This window comes from Saccopteryx bilineata, chromosome 1 (genome assembly GCF_036850765.1).
Source record: "Saccopteryx bilineata isolate mSacBil1 chromosome 1, mSacBil1_pri_phased_curated, whole genome shotgun sequence".
Lineage (NCBI taxonomy): Eukaryota > Metazoa > Chordata > Mammalia > Chiroptera > Emballonuridae > Saccopteryx > Saccopteryx bilineata.
This window is the reverse complement of record NC_089490.1, coordinates 212,241,184-212,260,760: the sequence shown is the minus strand read 5'-3', so window position 1 is coordinate 212,260,760 and position 19,577 is coordinate 212,241,184. Positions and strand designations below refer to the sequence as shown.

The following is a 19,577-nucleotide window of genomic DNA, read 5'->3' as shown; positions in this document are numbered from 1 at the left end:
TTAGACAAAATAAATATTTAGGTGAAAAACATCATCAAAAAAAAGATATTGATAACAAGATTTAGCTTACCAGGAAGATAGAGCAACTCTAAATATGTATGTATTAAACATAAACAGAGAACTATAAGGAGAAATTGACTACCATGTTAAGTTTTTATTATACATTCTCATAAATTGACAGATAAAAGCAGACAAAATACCAATACAGATACTGAATATTTGAGCAGTTTTACTGAGTCACTTTAAAACAAGAAGCAGATACAGAACACTGTGTCTAACACCGAAGCATTGTCTTCAAACCCAGCTGCTACACTCATATACATTGACTGTGCTCTGGACCAGAAAGCAAGCTTCAAAATGTAAAAAATTACTCTCATGGAGATATTTTTCTTTTATGTGATCTTCATGCAATTAAGGGAGAATAAAGGACAACTTTAAAACTCCCTTACATTGGCAAGTTTATTAGCACACTTGTACATAACTTGTTAAAGAAGTCCTAATAAAACCCTCAGTTAAAGAATGGTCTTCAGGCCCTGGCCAGTTAACTCAGTGGTAGAGCGTTGGCCTGGCATGCAGGAGACCCAGGTTTGATTCCTGGCCAGGGCACACAGGAGAAGCGTCCATCTGCTTCTCCACCCCTCCCCTCTCCTTCCTCTCTGTCTCTCTCTTCCCCTCCTGCAGCCAAGGCTCCATTGGAGCAGCATTTGCCCGGGCGCTGAGGATGGCTCTGTGGCCTCTGCCTCAGGCGCTAGAATGGCTCTGATTGCAACAGAGCCACGCCCCAAGATGGGCAGAGCATCACCCCCTGGTGGGAGTGCTGGGTGGATCCCGGTCGGGCGCATGCAGGAGTCTGTCTGACTGCCTCCCTGTTTCCAACTTCAGAGAAATACAAAATAAATAAATAAATAAATAAAATAAAGAATGGTCTTCACAAAGAAGAAAAGTTAACACTGAACAGGGGTCTAGAAACTGTGGTAAGAAGGTAAATTCATTAAATATAGTCATTTGTTTAATAAATTATTAATTCTTAAATAATCATTAAATTTTGTGGTTAAAAATGAATAAAACTTGAGGTAATAACAAGACAATTATTATCTCAAGCTATTTCTTGTATTGTTTTGAGGTATAGATAAAAGAATTAGTAACTTCAGTCTTTGTTAGGAATCTTATATTTTAAGTGTAACCACCAGGATATTAGACATAAAACTTACAAATCATAATCTAACAAATGATTAAAAGAAAGAATAAAGAAACCCTTTCCATCTGGTAGGACACTAGTGGGAAAGGAGAAAAGAAAGGCAAAGAAAAAAAAAGCCACTGAAGCATATCCAAAGTTGAGAGTAATAAGTAATATCAGAATCATAATAAATATAAAAGATTTTAAATTACCTATTAAAGAAAAACAGAATTGATATGGAAATAAAAATAAAGACATGCTGTTGAGAAAAGATGTCTGAACCAAAATACCTCAGAAAAATAAAAATAAAGATAAAAATATATATACCACAAAAATATTAAAGAAAGCTGGTGAAGATATAATATTAAGCAATACAGAATATAAGGTAAGGAACATCAGTAGCAGAAAAGAGGGATACTACCTAAGAATGAAAAAGAACATTGCGCTAAGATGATAAAAATCAAGTAGTTTTGAAATAAACAGTTCAAAAACATTACAGAATTAAAAGATAAAACTGAAAAAAATGTACAATTTAAAGAAATTACAATGCAGCCTTCCAAAAATCAGTAATGGTGTAGATGCAACAAATATATTAATAAATTATATTTTATAAATATGCTGTATTTCACTAGTTTACAATTTCATGGGTTTTTTAAAGAAACACTTTTATATAGCATCGATAAAGAAAAAAGCCTACCATGAGAAACCTTAATAGAAGAGTCCCTGTCCCCAGGCCATTCCATAAATTGAGATATTGAAGAGCTAATGATGAAACCAAAAAGCTCTTTTGAAACTCTGAAGCCACACAAAAATCACGCAGGTTTTCTATGTAAATTCACACTACCAGATCTCATTAAAAACAAACTAAAGCTGAGTACTAAATTCAAAGTGGTTGAAAGCTGACAGTGCCCTCACCTGACCGGCAGAAACAAATTCAAATCCCCTCTGAAAGAAGCTGACTTTGAATCAGGCTCAGACCCACTGTTCAGATGCTGTCAGTCAATTTTAATATGGATACCAGTATCGGAGACAATGGGTGAGAAAACGTGCTTCTGAGAATCGATAAGTCACAGATTCACAAACAACAAAATTCTTTTCAAGAAAATGTGAATATTTATTAAAACAGACTTTATATCAGGTCACAAAGGGAGTCTCAATGAACTTAAAAGAATCCATAGCATACAACCTAGATTTTGACTGCAATGCAATGACTGCAATTGGAAATCAATGGGAAAATGATGGTAAACATAACAAGCAAATAATTGCAAACAAAATAATGATTGAAACCCATAAATTTGAAACAAATACAATGAATATACACATAAATAATGTATTATTTGAGAGAGAATAACAAAAATGTTATAAATGAACAGCAATAAAATATATTTTACATGTCAAAACCAGTGAGATTTAGTTAAAGGAGACTTTAAAGGCAAAGTTATAGCTATAATATACGATTTAAAAATGAGGAACACTCAAAGGAATCCAAGATGGTGATGTAGGACGATCCTGAGCTCACCACTTCCCATAGACACAACAAATCTACAATTAAATATGGAGTAATTCCCTCAGGAGGGAACTTGAAACTGATGAACAGAGCCTTTATAATGGAACAGTAACAAAATGGGTATGAGAGGCAGAGACAGAGTTCTGCCAAGGAAAAAATCACACCCAGCATTTTACGGTCAGGAGTGACCTCAAAGGTACAAAATTTTCTTGAAAAGTGAGGAATTCAACCTCCCCATCAGGGACCCAAACCTTAGCACTTGCAAAGTTAGGATAAGCCCCCAAACACCAGGCTTTGAAAACCAAAGGGAAACACATCCATGAAAATGACAGAAGTGCAGGGAAGGGAAAACCTGTACTTAAAAGTCTCATGGTAGATTCTTCTAATCCTGGATGGAGCACCTGCCAGAGAGTCAGGAGACAACCTCTCCCTGGGAACTGAGACACGGTGGCAGCTTCTGTGAACATGTTTTGCCATGCCAACAGGTACAATGGGAGTTCCATTTTGGAATCCTCTGTCTAGCCTGCTAGTGCCTGCGGTGTACCCTGCTGAGAGCTCCACTCATCCTATTGCTCCAGCCAGACCTCACAGCCAGCTGAATTATAACCCCACCAACCAGAGTATCCACAGTCAGACGTGCCCACCAACACACCAGCTGCAGTCACAGTTCCACCACAATGGGAGGGGACACACAGCCCAAACAGGGAGCACCACTGAGACACCTGGCTCTGCCGGTGGCCAAAGGGGACTGTACTGATAGATCTCAGAGGACATTTGCTATAGAAAACTACTTTTCAAGACTAGGAGACATAGCTGATTTCCTTAATACATAGAAACAGAGAATTTGGCAAAATGAGGAGAGGAAGAAATACGTACTAACCAGAGACATAACAAAACCTCAGAAAAAGAACTAAATAAAATGGGGATAACCAGTCTAATTGATAGAGATTTCAAAGTAATTGCCATAAAGAAGTTGGGAGAAGAGTGGAGGAACAAAGTGAGAAATTTAACCAAGAGATAGCAAATAAAAGAAAATACCAATCAGAGTTTGCTTAAATAACTTTTCTACGATAATAATGAAACAGGCTTATTAATAGCTTTAAGGAGACATCTGATGGGAGGAGACACTTCCTGCAGATATACAAGGAGGCAAGTGTTCATAGGAGTGGTTTCATACACAGAGGGAAGAAAGGGTTCAGTCTGGTGGATTTACTCTATGAAATAGACTGGGCAGGAAAATTGGGTCAGAGCAGCAAAAAGGGAAGGCAGAAGCTGAGGAGGCTAGAGAAACTATGAAATAGAGTATTTGGGGGAATTGTCCAGATAATCTCATGTGCCTAGTTGAGGTTGGAGGTGTTTTGAGGACAGAGTTGTACCTTTAAGAAACTTTGCAGCTCTGATACCAGTTGTCACAGTCTTTACCTATATAAAGCACTCAAGTATTTACTGCACTTCACTGCAAAGGTCAAGCCTACTTCTAATTAAATGTTTATCATCCCCACATTCTAGGAATATCATGTTTAACACTTTACTTGGAAGCTAAGATTTCTAAAATGCTCACAGTTTCAACTTTACACATATGGAGAGACTGTAAAAATCAATACTGTAAAAACAATTGTACATATAAGATATATTTCCCAGGTCTGGTGAAACCTTCATTATCAATTTTTTTCTCTAGCGATTTCTTTTCTTTCTTTTTTTTAGTGAGAGTAGGGGAGAGAAGGCAGAGAGACAGACTCCCACATGCCCCCCGACCAGGATCCACTTGGCAAGCCCACTAGGGGGTGATGCTCTGCCCATCTGGGGGCACTGCTCTGTTGCAACTGGAACCATTTTTTAGCTGCTGAGGCAGAGACCATGGAGCCATCCTCAGCACCAGAGGCCAACTCACTTGAGTCAGTTGAGCTGGGGGTGGGGGGGGCAAAGAGAGAGAGAAGGGAGAGGGGTGGAGAAGCAGATGGTCACTTCTGTGTGCTCTGACTGGAAACTGAAGCTGGGACTTCCACATGCCAAGCCGACACTCTACCACTGAGCCAACTAGCCAGGGCCTCTAGCCATTTCTTTAAAGAAGGGTGTTTCATAGACAATGTTGCATAAGTCTGCTGTGTTACATCAGGCTAATGTTTTTCAGGATGATGATGACATTTTTAATCCCTTACATTTGTAATTTTCAGTAGACATATGAAACACACATAAACAACCAATTTCTTTCGAAATAGGATCGATTCCTCTATTGGTTGTAAGTGGGTTCCACTTTCATTTGCAAGGCACTACTGGCATAGAATCAAAATGATAGACTGGTGTGAGCATAAAAATACTGTTGTTACCTCTGTCTGATTTCTCACTGAATTAATTAAACGGGATAACAGGACATATATGCTTGTAAATAGCATGAATGTTTTGTATTTATATTTTACCATGTAATTTACAAAGTATTTTAACATATGTTAGTTTATCCTGACATGGTTATTGAGTGGCAGGAACATGATAAAAAATGAGTTATAAATTATTTGGCAGGATTAAACAGCAGGAAAACATCCCCACAATATACCAGTATTTCATTCATTTTGGCTTTATAGTTTCATTGCTGAGTCCTAAAATTGCACAATAGAAACATAATGTTCAACTTTTAAGATGACTTGAATGACCTGAATTCCATTGTTGGCTCTGTGCTACCTCATGGCTTGATGTCTAAGAAGTAACTTAACAGAAGTAAAATTCTTTCCATGTCTTCATCTGCGTAATAGATGCTACAAATTACCATACCCCATTCTCATAGGAATATTGTGAGAACTAGTGGGCTAGGGTTCCCAAAGCCCTCCCATAAATCCTCTTAGGTATAGATACAATAAGCAGAGAGGATCCTATCTTCATTTTTGTGACAACAGCAATTAGAAATATTACAAAGCTCTGTTCGGCAGTAGTGTCGTAGTGACTCATCACAACCATGTCCATGGAAACCTAAATTTCACCGTGAGGGCAATTCAGAGATCAGAGGCTGGAAAAAGACAGTATCTGGCATTTTAAAAATGTACTTTCAGTGCTTGGATAAATCTCTGCTTCACTAGCCCAACAAAATTTGTAAGAAGTTCCTGGCATGTTGTAAACTGCATAGCATTGCTATAATGAGTGGAATACTTTTACATAAGAGTGAGCAAAGAGCCTCATGCAATTGTTAAGGTGGAAAACAAGAACTACCATAGAGGTATTTGCAAGCTAATTAGATTCTTTGGCATCCTAACATTTTCAAAGACACTAATGCAGTTTGAAAAATAAAAAGATATTATTCCATTTTTAATCCATATCTATAGAGACTATCTCTTATGGTTTTTGAACATATAAAAATTACCCTCCAGGAGACATCATTGGTAACTTTGATAACCTTCCATATTGTGTTATTCAGCCTGAAGATACCCCTCTATTTTTTTCAACTATTTGTTCTCCCACTCTTCCTTATTCAAGGAAAATATGTTCTTCTCCAAATAATGCCTATCAGAACCTACTTTTATGAGCCATTTAAGCCTTACAAGTTTCAGTCCATGAGGAACCCATGAACCATGGACAACCTGTTAACATTCAACTAGTAAAGTAATTTGATCAAAGAATCTCTCTAGTTCTTGTACTACTGTGATGAGCTTCCTCGCTACACTTCCTCACCCATAGGCATGCTTGTCTTCCTAAGTACAAACCCCTCCCAGCTCAACTCCCTCACTTCTCCTTGAACATATGTAGCCCCCACTGGCTCTACAAGCTCCATTCTTAAGCTGTCTGAATTACTGCTTGTTTGGGGTCTTAGGAAAACATATTTTAGCCTCATACCTATTGCTCCAATATGATTAGTTGCCCCTTTTCTTAATAAAACATAGCTTTAACAAGATGATGTCATATCACCCATAATGTTCTTCAGTGACTCCTCATATTTTACTGTCTCTTACCCTCCTAAATTCAAGAAGTCAAAAAAGGGAGTCTCCTTTATTTCTTGTACTCAAGTGCCCTTCCCAATCACTGCTTCATTATGATTGAGCCACACCTTTTTTGAAGTTTATGACATCACAGTTCAACTCCTTCCATAATTCTCTTTAACTTCCTCATGGCCACCAGAAATTAGATCACAGTTTTCTTCTGCTTTGTGGCTATGATAATTTATAATAATTGTCTATCCTAAAATGAAGATTACTTCTCCATTTATGGCCCTTAATGTAGCTATAGCTTCAGGTGCAGCAATCAAATACGATTTGAAACATTGACTAGATACCTCCCTCTATATTTCATCCAGTCTCTCTCTTTCTGTCCTTCCAGAAAAAGTAGTCTAACTTCAAAGTTTCCACTTTTTTGTTTATTGCTCTACATCCCACTGAGATTTAGCTTTTGGTCCAATTACTTAAACCGCGTAAAATTTAAGATAAAACTATTTTTGATAAGGGCACAAATTGTTTTCCCACTACTAAAACAAACATGTTTGTAGCTGAACATCATAATTATGACAGAATCTCCCCCTGCTTTCAATTTTTTAAGAGAAAATGATTTTCAAGTTAGGACACTATGTCTAGACAAACTATAAATTAGGAGTGAGGGAAGAATACAGTTTGAGAACTTGCGTGTTTGAAAATATCTCACAGACAACCTTTCTAAGAAGATACAGGCGTCCCCAAACTACGGCCCGCAGGCCGCAATGCGGCCCCCTGAGGCCATTTATCCAGCCCCCACTGTACTTCTGGAAGGGGCACCTCTTTCATTGGTGGTCGGTGAGAGGATCACTGTATTTGGCAGCCCTCCAATGGTCTGAGGGACAGTGAACTGGCCCCCTGTGGAAAAAGTTTGGAGACCCCTGCTACTCCTTCTTCCAAAAAGGAGACATGCCTGAGAGAAACTTTGTGTTTTTACAAAGTCTAAAGAAGAGGAAAAAAAAAACCTCCATAAAATCTAAGAAAGAGATGTCCAACAAAGGAGCAGAGCTGACAGCAGTCTCAGGATCATCAAGAAAATGGAGAATTCAGAGAGGAAAAAAATAATAAATGTCACAGATTATTAGATATATTTAACCATGTGGAAAATGGTAATGAAAGAAGCTTTTGGAGATGTGGTAGAGTTGAAGAATAATTGAAAATAGGCTCAGAGCCTGACCTGTAGTAGTACAATAGATAAAGCATTGACCTGAAATGCTGAGGTTGCCAGTTCAAAACCCTGGGCTTGCCTGGTCACGGCACATATGAGAAGCAATTACTATGAGTTGATGCTTCTCTCTCCTTCACACCCTCCTTTTCCCTCTCCTCTCCCAATAAATAAAATCTTTTTTTTAAAAAAGAGAATATTTTAATATAATTAATCACTATGCTTCACACCTGAAACTAATATAAAATATTGAATGTTAACTGTAAATAAAACATAAAAAGTATAAAAGAACTCATAATTTTAAAAATCTTTCTATACCTATACCTATATATTTTTTACATTAGCTAGCTGCAAACCTACTCTTTCCCCCTTAATTTATGTACTGGAAGACAATAGCCTATCCTTCACATACTGTCTTATAAATCTTATGATTAAAACACTGAATTTATTCTGCATTAAATACTAAACATTATACCTGAAATAAGCTATGAAGCTCTTGATTTTGACATTAGTTTTCTTTTAAAGTTAGTATTTTTATTTTTGTCAAAATAGTACCATTTTGTGGTTACTGATATTTGAAAAACATGTTAATATGAAAAGTTATTTAGATACGTATTTCCTTATACTCCTAGTACATTTTAACCTTGAACTATATAATAGGTTATGAAAAAGTGCCATTGTCTGAAATCAATATTTAACAGTTGTAGATTTAGCAAACCAATAATTTAATCCCAGTTTAAATCATTGCTACTTGTCCTCTTTATTACCTGTGCATTTTTATTAAAAAGCACAATGCAAGATAATTTTTGAAGTTTACATATATACTACAATGCTGAATGCACGTACACATTATTAAGAACTTAATTTACATAATCCATTTAAGTAGAACCTCATATTTTCTATAGGTACCTCATATAAAAAGCACTTTTGATAGTATAAAAATATAAAATATCTATGGAAATACATAGAGTTTGCTTTTAAAATGAGACTGAAATTCTGTAAGGCTATATCTGAGAACATAATTTAGCCACTTAAATAACAGAGTTGATAAATCACATATTTCAAATAAAGTTGAGAGTTTTTGAATATTATCTTAATTTTTAATTTTCCCTTATCTAACTGGGAACAAAGGGCATGCAACTAAATGAAAAAAGGAAAGATAAGTTGCATGAGTTTTAAAAAAATGGAGACCTACATTTTATACTCAGAAGGACAGAGATTTAAAATGTCCTTACTCCAGATTTTAAAAAATATGTTTCTCCTAAGACATCACTGGAGGATGTGAGAACCTTCAGGAGAAGCAAAAGCATCTCCATTTTAAAGGGTGGATTTAGAGGGTCAAAGGGGTTTTGATCTTTTTCTTTTGGGTACCCAGCAGATTTATTCCTAGTTTGAATCAATATTAGAAACAATAATTTTCTGGTTCTTATTATTAATGGGCCTACATTTTAAGTTCCTTAGTGATTACTAAGTACCTGTATTACCAATGTGCAACCATGCTTTCAACTGTCATAGAATACTTAAAATCAAAATCGACTTTTAAAGGTGACGTCAAAGATTCAGGTCATAAGAAAAAGAATGAGGAGTGTGCTACTGTCTTACAACACTCTAGAATAAAACAAGAAAATGAATATGAGCAATGTCTTTATCACAGCCTATTGCTAGGACCTCTTTTCTACTAGTTATTGAAATTATTTTCTGGTTTCTTACTGCCTTGTTCATTCTATGCTCTTTCTGGTGAATTCTTAACTGTGAGTAACTCAAAGGCAAGAATCTCCTGGACTCGTTTCTCATAGTTTTTAGACTATTCTTTTTAACTTGATTTCAATATCCTCAAATCCATGAATTTTGATCAATTCATAATTTTTTTCCCCAGACACTCATGACTTTATTGTTAAACAATGTAAATACTACCAACAAAAACAAAAAAATACTTTATAAATTATTTAGTAAAGATATATTTTTATAATGTTTAATACTAATCCCCAACCTTTGGGAACTTTTAAATTGGTTAAATAATATATAATATGGTTTAAATTTTTAGAAGCTTTTTGGAGGGGCATCTATTCATACTAATCTAGGGTTTTATATGCTAATAATATTCTTACTCTTTCAAAAATCAGTATATGTCCAAATTTCCACACCACAGTATTATCAAAGGAATTAAAATAGATTTTTATTGTAATGTTTCTCCTTAGAGGCCTCTGTGAGCAGGAACAGGAGTGTAACCTTGGTCTGAGCCAGATGAGCTGATGTTATTTAGGAAAGGAGACAGGAGAGGGGCTCTGAAAAATTTTGGACTACCGAAGACTATACAACAGGAAAAAGGTTTCCATTTTTTAAACAAAACTTTGCAAAAGGGCAGATATTCTTTGATGCATTTTTTTCTCTCTATAATTACCAACCCAAACTAAAAAAAAATAATAATAAAAATACCAAACTCTCTGAAGCACAAGGTCCTGAAGTCCTTCTATTTAAAATACACAAAAGTTAATAAGTAAAAAATTTCAGGGGAGACGACCACCTAAGAATGTTTTTATAATGAATAAAGATTAGAAAATCTGCAAAGGGGCCCATATTTTTGAAAGCTAATACATTTTAATAAAAATTTAAATAATACAGCAACAGAAGAAAATTCCTCAGTAGAAAGAAGTGTTGAACCTAAAACTTACCATGTAGCCTGAAAGTGAACTGTGTAAGCCAGCATCCACCATCGACCCTACAAAGCCTCCCCTCCTATAGGCCTTCAAATGCTAAGTCTTCTAGGGAGCAATTCAAAGTAGTTAACTAAAATATCCCAATTGGAAACAACAGACTTCAACTTTGTTTTACTTTATCAATATTGTTAGGAGAATGATGTAATTGTTTGGGGGTTCTGCAAAAACATTCCGTGTCGCTTCAGTTTTAAAACCAGGCTGGAGCCTGCCTGGTCTGCCAGCCGAAGGCAGATAAACACAGACCTGTAGTCTTTCTATTCATCTCCGGATAGTTACTCAGAAAGATTCTGGAAAATATGTCTATTATGAACTAAACATTTCACTTTTCATTTTATCCATGTTCCAGAAGTCCATTCCTTGGATAAACACTTTACAAACTGACACTCTAAAAGTCACTAAACATGATAAAGTATGCATGCATCATTTCAGGATTGATTAAATATTTTCTCTCCCATGACAAATGAACAGTTACATACTATACAAAACAATTGCAACCAACATTCCTTTATCTCTTTCCTTTATTTTCTCTTTATTTTGCATCAAAGATAAATTTTCCATTTCAACTCATTTGTTATGCAATCTTGGCTTTGGTTAAATTCCACTCGAACAATATTACATGCAGAAATAGCATGTAGTTTACAAAACATTTTCACATGAGTATGCTTTTCTAGGAAGGCTTTGTAACTAGCCACCCTTGAGGATACTTCGCCTACTGCCTATGACATTCCTACAACTCTAGAAGATTGAAGGAAGGAAGGATGAGGTTATATTCCTTCTGTTGATGTGGTTTACCCTACTAAACTTCCGGAGCGACATCATCAGGGTCCTACCCATCACACACACTAGCCTGCCTTCTTCCACAGTAACCTTGTGAGGTAATAAAATAGTAAATTGTCTCAAAATCTTTTTGGAATACAAAAGACTAAAGACTGCTCAGTCACCATATGAACCCCAAGACATTTATAACCCAATACTGCTATCGCAATTACTTATAAATAACTTTCCACCGGGTCTAAGGATTCAAGTGCACAGATTTGTTACTAGGTTGTCACTGAATCTTAAACAACCTTAACTGTCTTGAGTTGTAATAGCATCACTGGGATAAAAACAGTACCTCACAAGAACATTTCCTTGATGAGGATGCTTCTAATACATTCATAGAACTGAAACAGCCCTGTGTATGTGTCAAGGGTCTAATGAGAGGCTGGAAAATGAGGAAGGTCAGCATTGTTGGTACTTAAACATGTAGACCAAGCAGAATCAGTTCTTTTCTATACCATGTTACCTCCCAAATGGGTTTCGGCTGGCTTAATCCTGTGATACATAGGACATAATAATTATTTATAATAAAATCAAAATAGAATGTGAAGCCTGACCAGGCAGTAGCACAGTAAATAGAGCATCAGACTGGGATGCAGAGGACCCAGGTTGGAAACCCCAAGGTCGCCGGCTTGAGCGCGGGCTCATCTGGTTTGAGCAAAGCTCACTCGCTTGGACCCAAGGTCGCTGACTTGAGCAAGGGGTCACTCAGTCTGCTGTAGCTTAGCTCCCAGTCAAGGCACATATGAGAAAGCAGTCAATGAACAACTAAGGTGCTGCAACGAAGAATAGATGCTTCTCATCTCTCTCCCTTCCTGTGTCTGTCCCTATCTGTCCCTCTCTCTGTCTTTTTCTCTGTTTCTATCACTAAATAAATAAGTTAATTAATTAATTAAAATAAAATAAAATGCAGAAAGGAAGACTGAGCAGATATGTGCCTGAATGTATATCCCTGGCTCTCCTCTCCCTCAGAGCCTTGCCTGAACAACTCAGATATTTGAAGATCAAATAGAGAGTGAAAGTGTGCGTGTGCTTCATTCTAAATGTGTTCTTGTTTGGAGGTGGTTGGGGATGGGTAGAGGAAATTCTGGCCAATCCAATTGCAAAGAGGACCTCCATAAAAGCTCAGGCTTTTTGGTTCCAAGAAGTTTTCAAAAGTAGAGCGAGCAGTTCGTGATATACTGCTGGGAGTAGAGGTGTGGTGGTTTGTCAATGGCTGGGAAGGAGACCTGAGACTCTAGAGCAGGTGTGGCCAACATACAGCCCTCCGGCCAGCGTAATGAGTTTATGTGGCCCGCAAATAAATTTTTTTTTTTAATAATTTTATTTTTTTAATGGGGTGACATCAATAAATCAGGATACATATATTCAAAGATAACAAGTCCAGGTTATCTTGTCGTTCAATTACATTGCATACCCATCACCCAAAGTCAGATTGTCCTCTGTCACCTTCTATCTTGTTTTCTTTGTGCCCCTTCCCCTCCCCCTTTCCATCTCCCATTCCCCCCTCCCCCCCATAACCACCACACTCTTATCAATGTCTCTTAGTTTCACTTTTATGTCCCACCTACGTATGGAATAATGCAGTTCCTGGTTTTTTCTGATTTACTTATTTCGCTTTGTATCATGTTATCAAGATCCCACCATTTTGCTGTAAATGTTCCGATGTCATCATTTCTTATGGCTGAGTAGTATTCCATAGTGTATATGCCGCAATTAAATTTTTAATATTCTCCGCTACTTTAAAATCTCAGCTACTCAGAAGCGGAAGCTTCTTTGATTATTGGAAATCGAGATATTTAAGAAGACAATGATATGTGCAAAAGAATTCCGCACGTGACTAATCTAGAATTAACTTCCAATAATTGGTTGATGGATTTGAGATACTTCTTTATTTTTTAAAAAAAATTCCATTATAAAGATTTACAACTTTTGTATTCGTCTGTACTTGATATGAACTGTTTGACATTTAGCGGCAATGTGAAACCCACATTCTTTTAGGTGGAGTTTGCCAGTGCGCACCCAAGATCAAATAATTCTTTATTTTTGTGGTCAAGTGTGCTGAATCAAGTGGCTATACACTTGATTGTAGCATAGACAATAGCTGCAGTTAATAACTGAAAACGTGTCCAGACTGTTTGTAAAATAAAATTGTTTTATTTGCGATATAACCACTTCAAGCTCATTCTATTAATTATTGTTTCGATTGATTGTGATACAGTTTGAATATTTATATGGCATTATTTATTTATTAAAAATATTTTTATTAAAATAATATTATATATTAAAATTTTTTCACTCATATTTATTCATAAACAAATTAATAATAAAGTTTTGTTTATTTAAACAAATCATTTTGTATTTAACATTTTTTAATTTTAATATATCCTCCGGCCGGTGAAAAAAGTTTTCTTTCTAATTTGGCCCGAGGGCAAAAACTATTGGCCACGCCTGCTCTAGAGTCTGGGTGAAATCCACCATTCCTTCAAATGCTTGCCAGGAGCCAGCCAGCCCGGCAGAGTGAAACCGTCAGCAATCAGACTTGCTGGTCTGCTCAACCGCACATCCACAGGGAAAGCTGTGGAGTCAGTTGGTGCTGCTATTCCTACTCTGTGGCTCTCAGAGCGCAGGTAAACACACAGTCTTCCTGACTGCTGGAAAGGTGTGTGCTTTTATTTTAAAAGCAAGCTTCCTAGGAGATGCCCCTGGGTCACAACAGCTTATTGTTCAGCCAATTGTTGATGGAAGTTGTGCGGACCATGACAGGAATGCCTATGCCATTTGTTGGTGGATCAGCCCGCAGCTTGGGGAATGTTTATGAATCTGCTCCATACTAGTCTGACCACTCATGAGTGCAGTCTAGCTGACTTATGCACGGCATTCCAATTGCCAGTGGGGACTGTCACCCGAGGGCGAACTTTCTTGGCTCTTTCCTAGTTCTCTCTGTTAAACTTCTGTTTAACCATTTTGCTTGTTGCTGCTTGTATCCTGGAACTGACAGTATTCTTTTTTTAAATTGTTCTGTTTTATTATTAATATTGTTAAACTTTTATTTTGCAGAGGGATTGAGCAAAACAGGACAAAAAGAAAAAAAAAACTCATGGGCACACACAGCAGTGTGGTGACTGCCAAGGTGGAGGAGACGGATAAGGGCATATGAGGGATAAATGGTGATGGAGAAGACTTGACTTGAGGGTGAATATACAGTGGACAGAGATGTGTTGTAGAATTGGGCACATGAAACCTGTATAATAATGTTAACCAGTGTCAGTATTCTCTTAATTCCTCTCCACCAAGACCACCCTTGTTCTCCACATTATTCCTTTTGGCATGGAATTCTCCTCTGTTCAGAATAAACCCAGACAGAGCTGCAGACCTCTGAGCAGGTTCACTGCACCCCTGCTCAAGAGCTAAAGCTAGAAGTGGGAACATGGCCCACTGCTCCGAGACTGAGGCACCTGTTCCACAAGCAGAGCTCAGGTGGGTAGACCTCTGTCTTCTTGGCTTGGCCTTCCTGCTATAGGACATACTCCTAATAGTCAGCTGGGATGAAAGCTTTGGGGCACAGTATTCTTGATCTGCCACATATATAAAAATATGTGCTATCTGTTCATAGGATATAGAGGATCTGGTCTTATAAATAATGGGAAATACCTTCTTAACTCTAAATTTTCCCTCAAGAATAATCAGATTTCTTTAGAGAATGTGATGGTTAATTGATGAGTTAGCTTAGCAAGGCAATGTTAACCAGTTTTGGGTAAAAAACCAGTTTAAATATTGTCTTGAAGGTATTTTTAGATGTGACTAACATGTAAATCAGTAGGCTCTGAGAAAACCAGATTATCCTCCATTATGTTGATGGGCCTTACCTAATTAGTTGAGGGCCATTAGAAGAAAAACTGTGATTACTCCAGTAGGAAGAAATTCTGTCTCTAGAATGCTTTCCAATTCAAGATTATAACATCAACTACTGCCACAATCCCAGCCTGCCACTAGCCTATTCCTTAACATCTCTCTCCCTACCCTACTACCGTGTACACAAGCATGCACATGCACACGTGTGCATGCACACACACACACACACATCCTTCTGGTTCTGTTTTCTGGTGAACCCCAACTAAAACAGAGAGAAAAAAGAAGAGGAGAAACTGAGGCAGAGAAGCAAGCATATTTCTGAGATAATTTTCTATGCTCACCCATGATTACAAATCTCCATTCTGGAAGCTGAGGTGTATATAGGTGAAGTCCATGCCTTCCTACCTCAACTCTACTTTTGATTGTGGAAATGCAACAGGTTCCTATAATCAAATTCTTCACCCTTTTTTCTTGAAGTAGATTCCCACTATCTACCTTTTTCTTGTATTTCCACAGTCCTAAATCCTCTTCAAAAGTGAAGGTGCTAAACTATTCACAATAATTTGCTACTTACATCATTCAGACTCACAAAAATAAAAGTCAGAGTATATTTTCATATTAGCTTCTTTTTTTTTCTATACATACTTGAAAATAAAAATTGAGCTGATTGGTTCCTGGAGATAAAACATGCTGAGTATTTTATGAGCCTATTCTGAAATAAATATTAAAGAAAAGTACTTAATTTCTCACCTTTTATGAGTCTCTGTTAGTGAGTTCTCCTCTGACTCTTGGTCAATTTTAGCTGAAAATACAAGAAAAGAAAAGGTTAAAAAATAAATGAAAAATAGTTAAACTCACTCAAGCAAATGTGATCCAAATAATAGAATATATATTATAATTCATTATTAACTTTAATGTATTCCAGCCAGAAGTTTATTTTCAATCTATGAATAGATAAAATTAAATAGGTTACATTAAATTTTTATTAAGTTAATATTATTATATTGACACCACTAAAATATATTATAAAACCAATTAAAATTTTAGAGTTTAAGTAATTTCTTCTTCTAATTTCTTTCAGTCCGTCACATTAACTTGAGAAAAGAAAACACTAGCTAATTTCATATGCATATTTATTGTTTGTCAAAAGTGAATTACCAATAAATAGTTGAAAATAATTACTTTAAACTAAGATATAAAAGCCAAGTCAAAACACTAAATGGAAACGATATGTGACTTTCTTCTTAAGTGCTCTCCACACCACAAATAAAACAGAAGTAGAGATAGTTCTATAAAGGTGAAAGATAAAACACTAATACTTTCCATTAATTGATAGTGGAAAGGTGATCATGTACCCATTTATTTGCTATTATTTTTGTCTAAAAATAAAAAACAATAGCCAGACACAAACCCAAAAATAAAATTTGGGAAGAGATTTCATCACAGTTTTCAAATTATTTAAAGTAATATAGAAAAAAAAATAACATAGGAACCCTAGCACATAAATAAGTATGATAGTGACTATCACATTTTTTATCAGTAAGCATTCTAAGAACTTATGTTTTACTTCTACACATACATACACATAAAGATTTTTTACATAAAAGTTTTAAAAATACTCTTACTTCATTTAATGTTTTCCAATGATTTTAGTCTATTCTATTAGATTTTAAAATGTTAATTTTGAGCCCCTAAATCAACTTCATGCTTCACTAATGGTTTGTGACACATTTTGAAAATCATGAGCTATAGAACAAAAAGTTAAAATATATATATACAGACTAGTGAAAGCAGAAGTTGTCTTTTAATAAGCATGCCTCTTTGGGTCATTTGGAGAAATTAGAAGACAAAGTTGAACAGAGCAAATTAATTATACAAAATTGGAACCGTGCACAAAATCAAACCCATGTCACTTGAGAATTGTCTAAGTGTCTCTATCACTACATTAAACACAATACTCCAGCTTGGGCTGGTTAATGTTTTACAACCTCAAGACAGCGTTTGCCTGAGGGTCTGTACAGTATCTGCAAAGCCATAATCGAGTGTCATGTTGTCATTCTTTGTCAGGATTGGAAGGATTTAACAGGGATCATTGGAGTTGGCAGCAGAAGGTTTCTCCTCTACCCCATTTTGTATTTTCAATTATTTACATGAATTTACTGAGCAATCACTAGCCATACTAAAAAATAGAATAAATGTTCCATGATTTTACTTTGAAGAGGCTACAACATAAACATTTTGTCTTCTATAGTCTGCTATGGGCTGCCTTGCATAAAAATGATTTGCTTCCAGAAGTAATTCTAGAGCTGCGTGAAGTTTGTTTAAGGGAAAACAACAAAACACCACAAAGCATGTCATTTTTAGGAAGGACATTCTTCCAAATGTCTTTCATGTTTGTTTCTTTTATTGTAAAATACAGAGATTAAGATTGGAAGAAAATTTCTGGACTATTTTAGAAGAATCAAATAAGTGATTTATGAAATTCAAAACACACTGGAATAAAATGTCAGAGATCTGGGTTCTAGTCCTCCTTGCACCACTAAAATAGGCTATGCAATATTAGGCAAATAGAGTAATCTGTTAACATGAAAAAATATTTCGTATAGTGTTCCCAATAATTAGCAGAGACTAAATAAGTGTCTTTTGAAAATATGTTGGACTTCAAGCCCTTGAAAATTTTAAGTGAGAGGGGAAGATGGCAGTGGAGTAGGCGGACGCACAGACGCCCAGCTCTCAACACCAAACTGGAATACAAATCAATTTAGGAAAAATCAGCATGAAAAACCAACACTGAACTGCAAGAACAGCTCTCAAAAACCAAGGAGCAAAGAGGAAGCCACAATAAACCTGGTAAGGAGTGCCTGAATCTCCTCTGCTTACAGGAAGGCGGGGGGCGGGGGGGTGAGGCTGAGAGCCCAGAGAGGATTTCACAGAGGAAAAAGAGCAGAAACTACTGCTCACAGCCACTTACCTGGCGACCAGGGAGCAAGGTGGGTTGAAAAGACCAGCTTATCTCCCAAGTGGAAAGGACAAGGAGAGGGACAGACTGTGAGGGGCTAAGGTATGCAAGAAACGAAATAAAAAAGCTGACTCATTCATGCTGGAGGCGGCCATAGCTGGGGGAGGGACTGAACCTTTCACAAAACAGAGCTGAAGTGCTTCCGGATCAGAGATCTCCGGACATCTATCCAGTTCCAATCAGCGCAACAAGACACAGCTGAAAACAAGAAGTGGGGAGGAGGGGCAGTAACTCAGGTCTCCATGGAGATCTGAGATACACCTCCCCCTACTGAAGCTGAGAAAAAACACTGCCCCCAGTGAGATTAGTTGGTGGAAGAGACCTTCAGCGTCTCAGGTTACACCCACAGCATTCCTGGTTACAGTTTCAAGGAAGCCCCCTGCTGAGATCAGTAAACAAGACTATCACCTGTTAAGAAAACAAACAAATCAAGACTTCAAAGCTGCCCAAATCCAAAAGTGGATTGCAAATAATAGCCCATACCAACCCAAGAAGACCTAGAAATAACACAACTGAAAACAGGAGGCAGAAAACACCAATCCTAGACTCAACCAACTCTACAAATAAAACACCATTATGAGAAGACAAAGGAGTGCAACCCAAATGAAACCACAAGAGACACCCTTGAGAGATGAGCTGAGTGATATGGAAATAATCAAACTTCCAGATGCAGAGTTCAAAATAATGATTGTAAGGATGCTTAGGGATCTTAGAACAACAATGGAGGGGCAGTTTGAAAACCTAAATAAAGAAATAGCAAGTATAAAAAAGGATATTGAAATATTAAAAAAGAATCAGTCAGAGATGACAAATACAATATCAGAAATGAAGACCACAATGGAAGGAATTAAAAACAGGATGGATTCAGCTGAGGATCGAATCAGCGAGTTGGGAGGACAACTGGAATGAAGGCATGAAAGCAGAGAAGAAAAGAGAAAAGAGACTCAAAAAGTCAGAGGAAACACTTAGAGAGTTCTGTGACAACATGAAGAGAAATAACATCCGCATCATAGGGGTTCCTGAAGAAGAAGAAAAAGAACAAGGGATAGAGACTTTGTTCAATCATATCATAACTGAAAACTTCCCTAAATTAATGCAAGAGAAACTCTTACAAGTCCAAGAAGCACAGAGAACTCCATAAAAGAGAAACCCAAAGAAACCTACACCAAGACACATCATAATTAAAATACCAAAGCTAAGCGATTAAGAGAAAATATTAAAAGCTGCAAGAGAAAAAAAAGTTATCATCTACAAAGGAGCCCCCATAAGGATGACATCCGACTTCTCAACAGAAACACTTGAGGCCAGAAGGGAATGCCAAGAAATATTCAAAGTAATGCAGAACAAGAACCTACAACCAAGACTACTTTA

The 19,577-nt window shown here is 36.7% G+C and overlaps 1 protein-coding gene across 1 annotated transcript in view; it reads right to left on the bottom strand.

The window, feature by feature from the left end:
* The window catches only part of FMN2 (formin 2), a 410,616-nt gene that overhangs the window by 74,707 nt on the left and 316,332 nt on the right, over positions 1-19,577 (bottom strand). Inside the window, exon 15 of the mRNA XM_066235150.1 lies at positions 15,938-15,989. Within this exon, the coding sequence (XP_066091247.1) occupies positions 15,938-15,989 (52 nt within the window). The remainder of the gene's footprint in view (positions 1-15,937; positions 15,990-19,577) is intronic.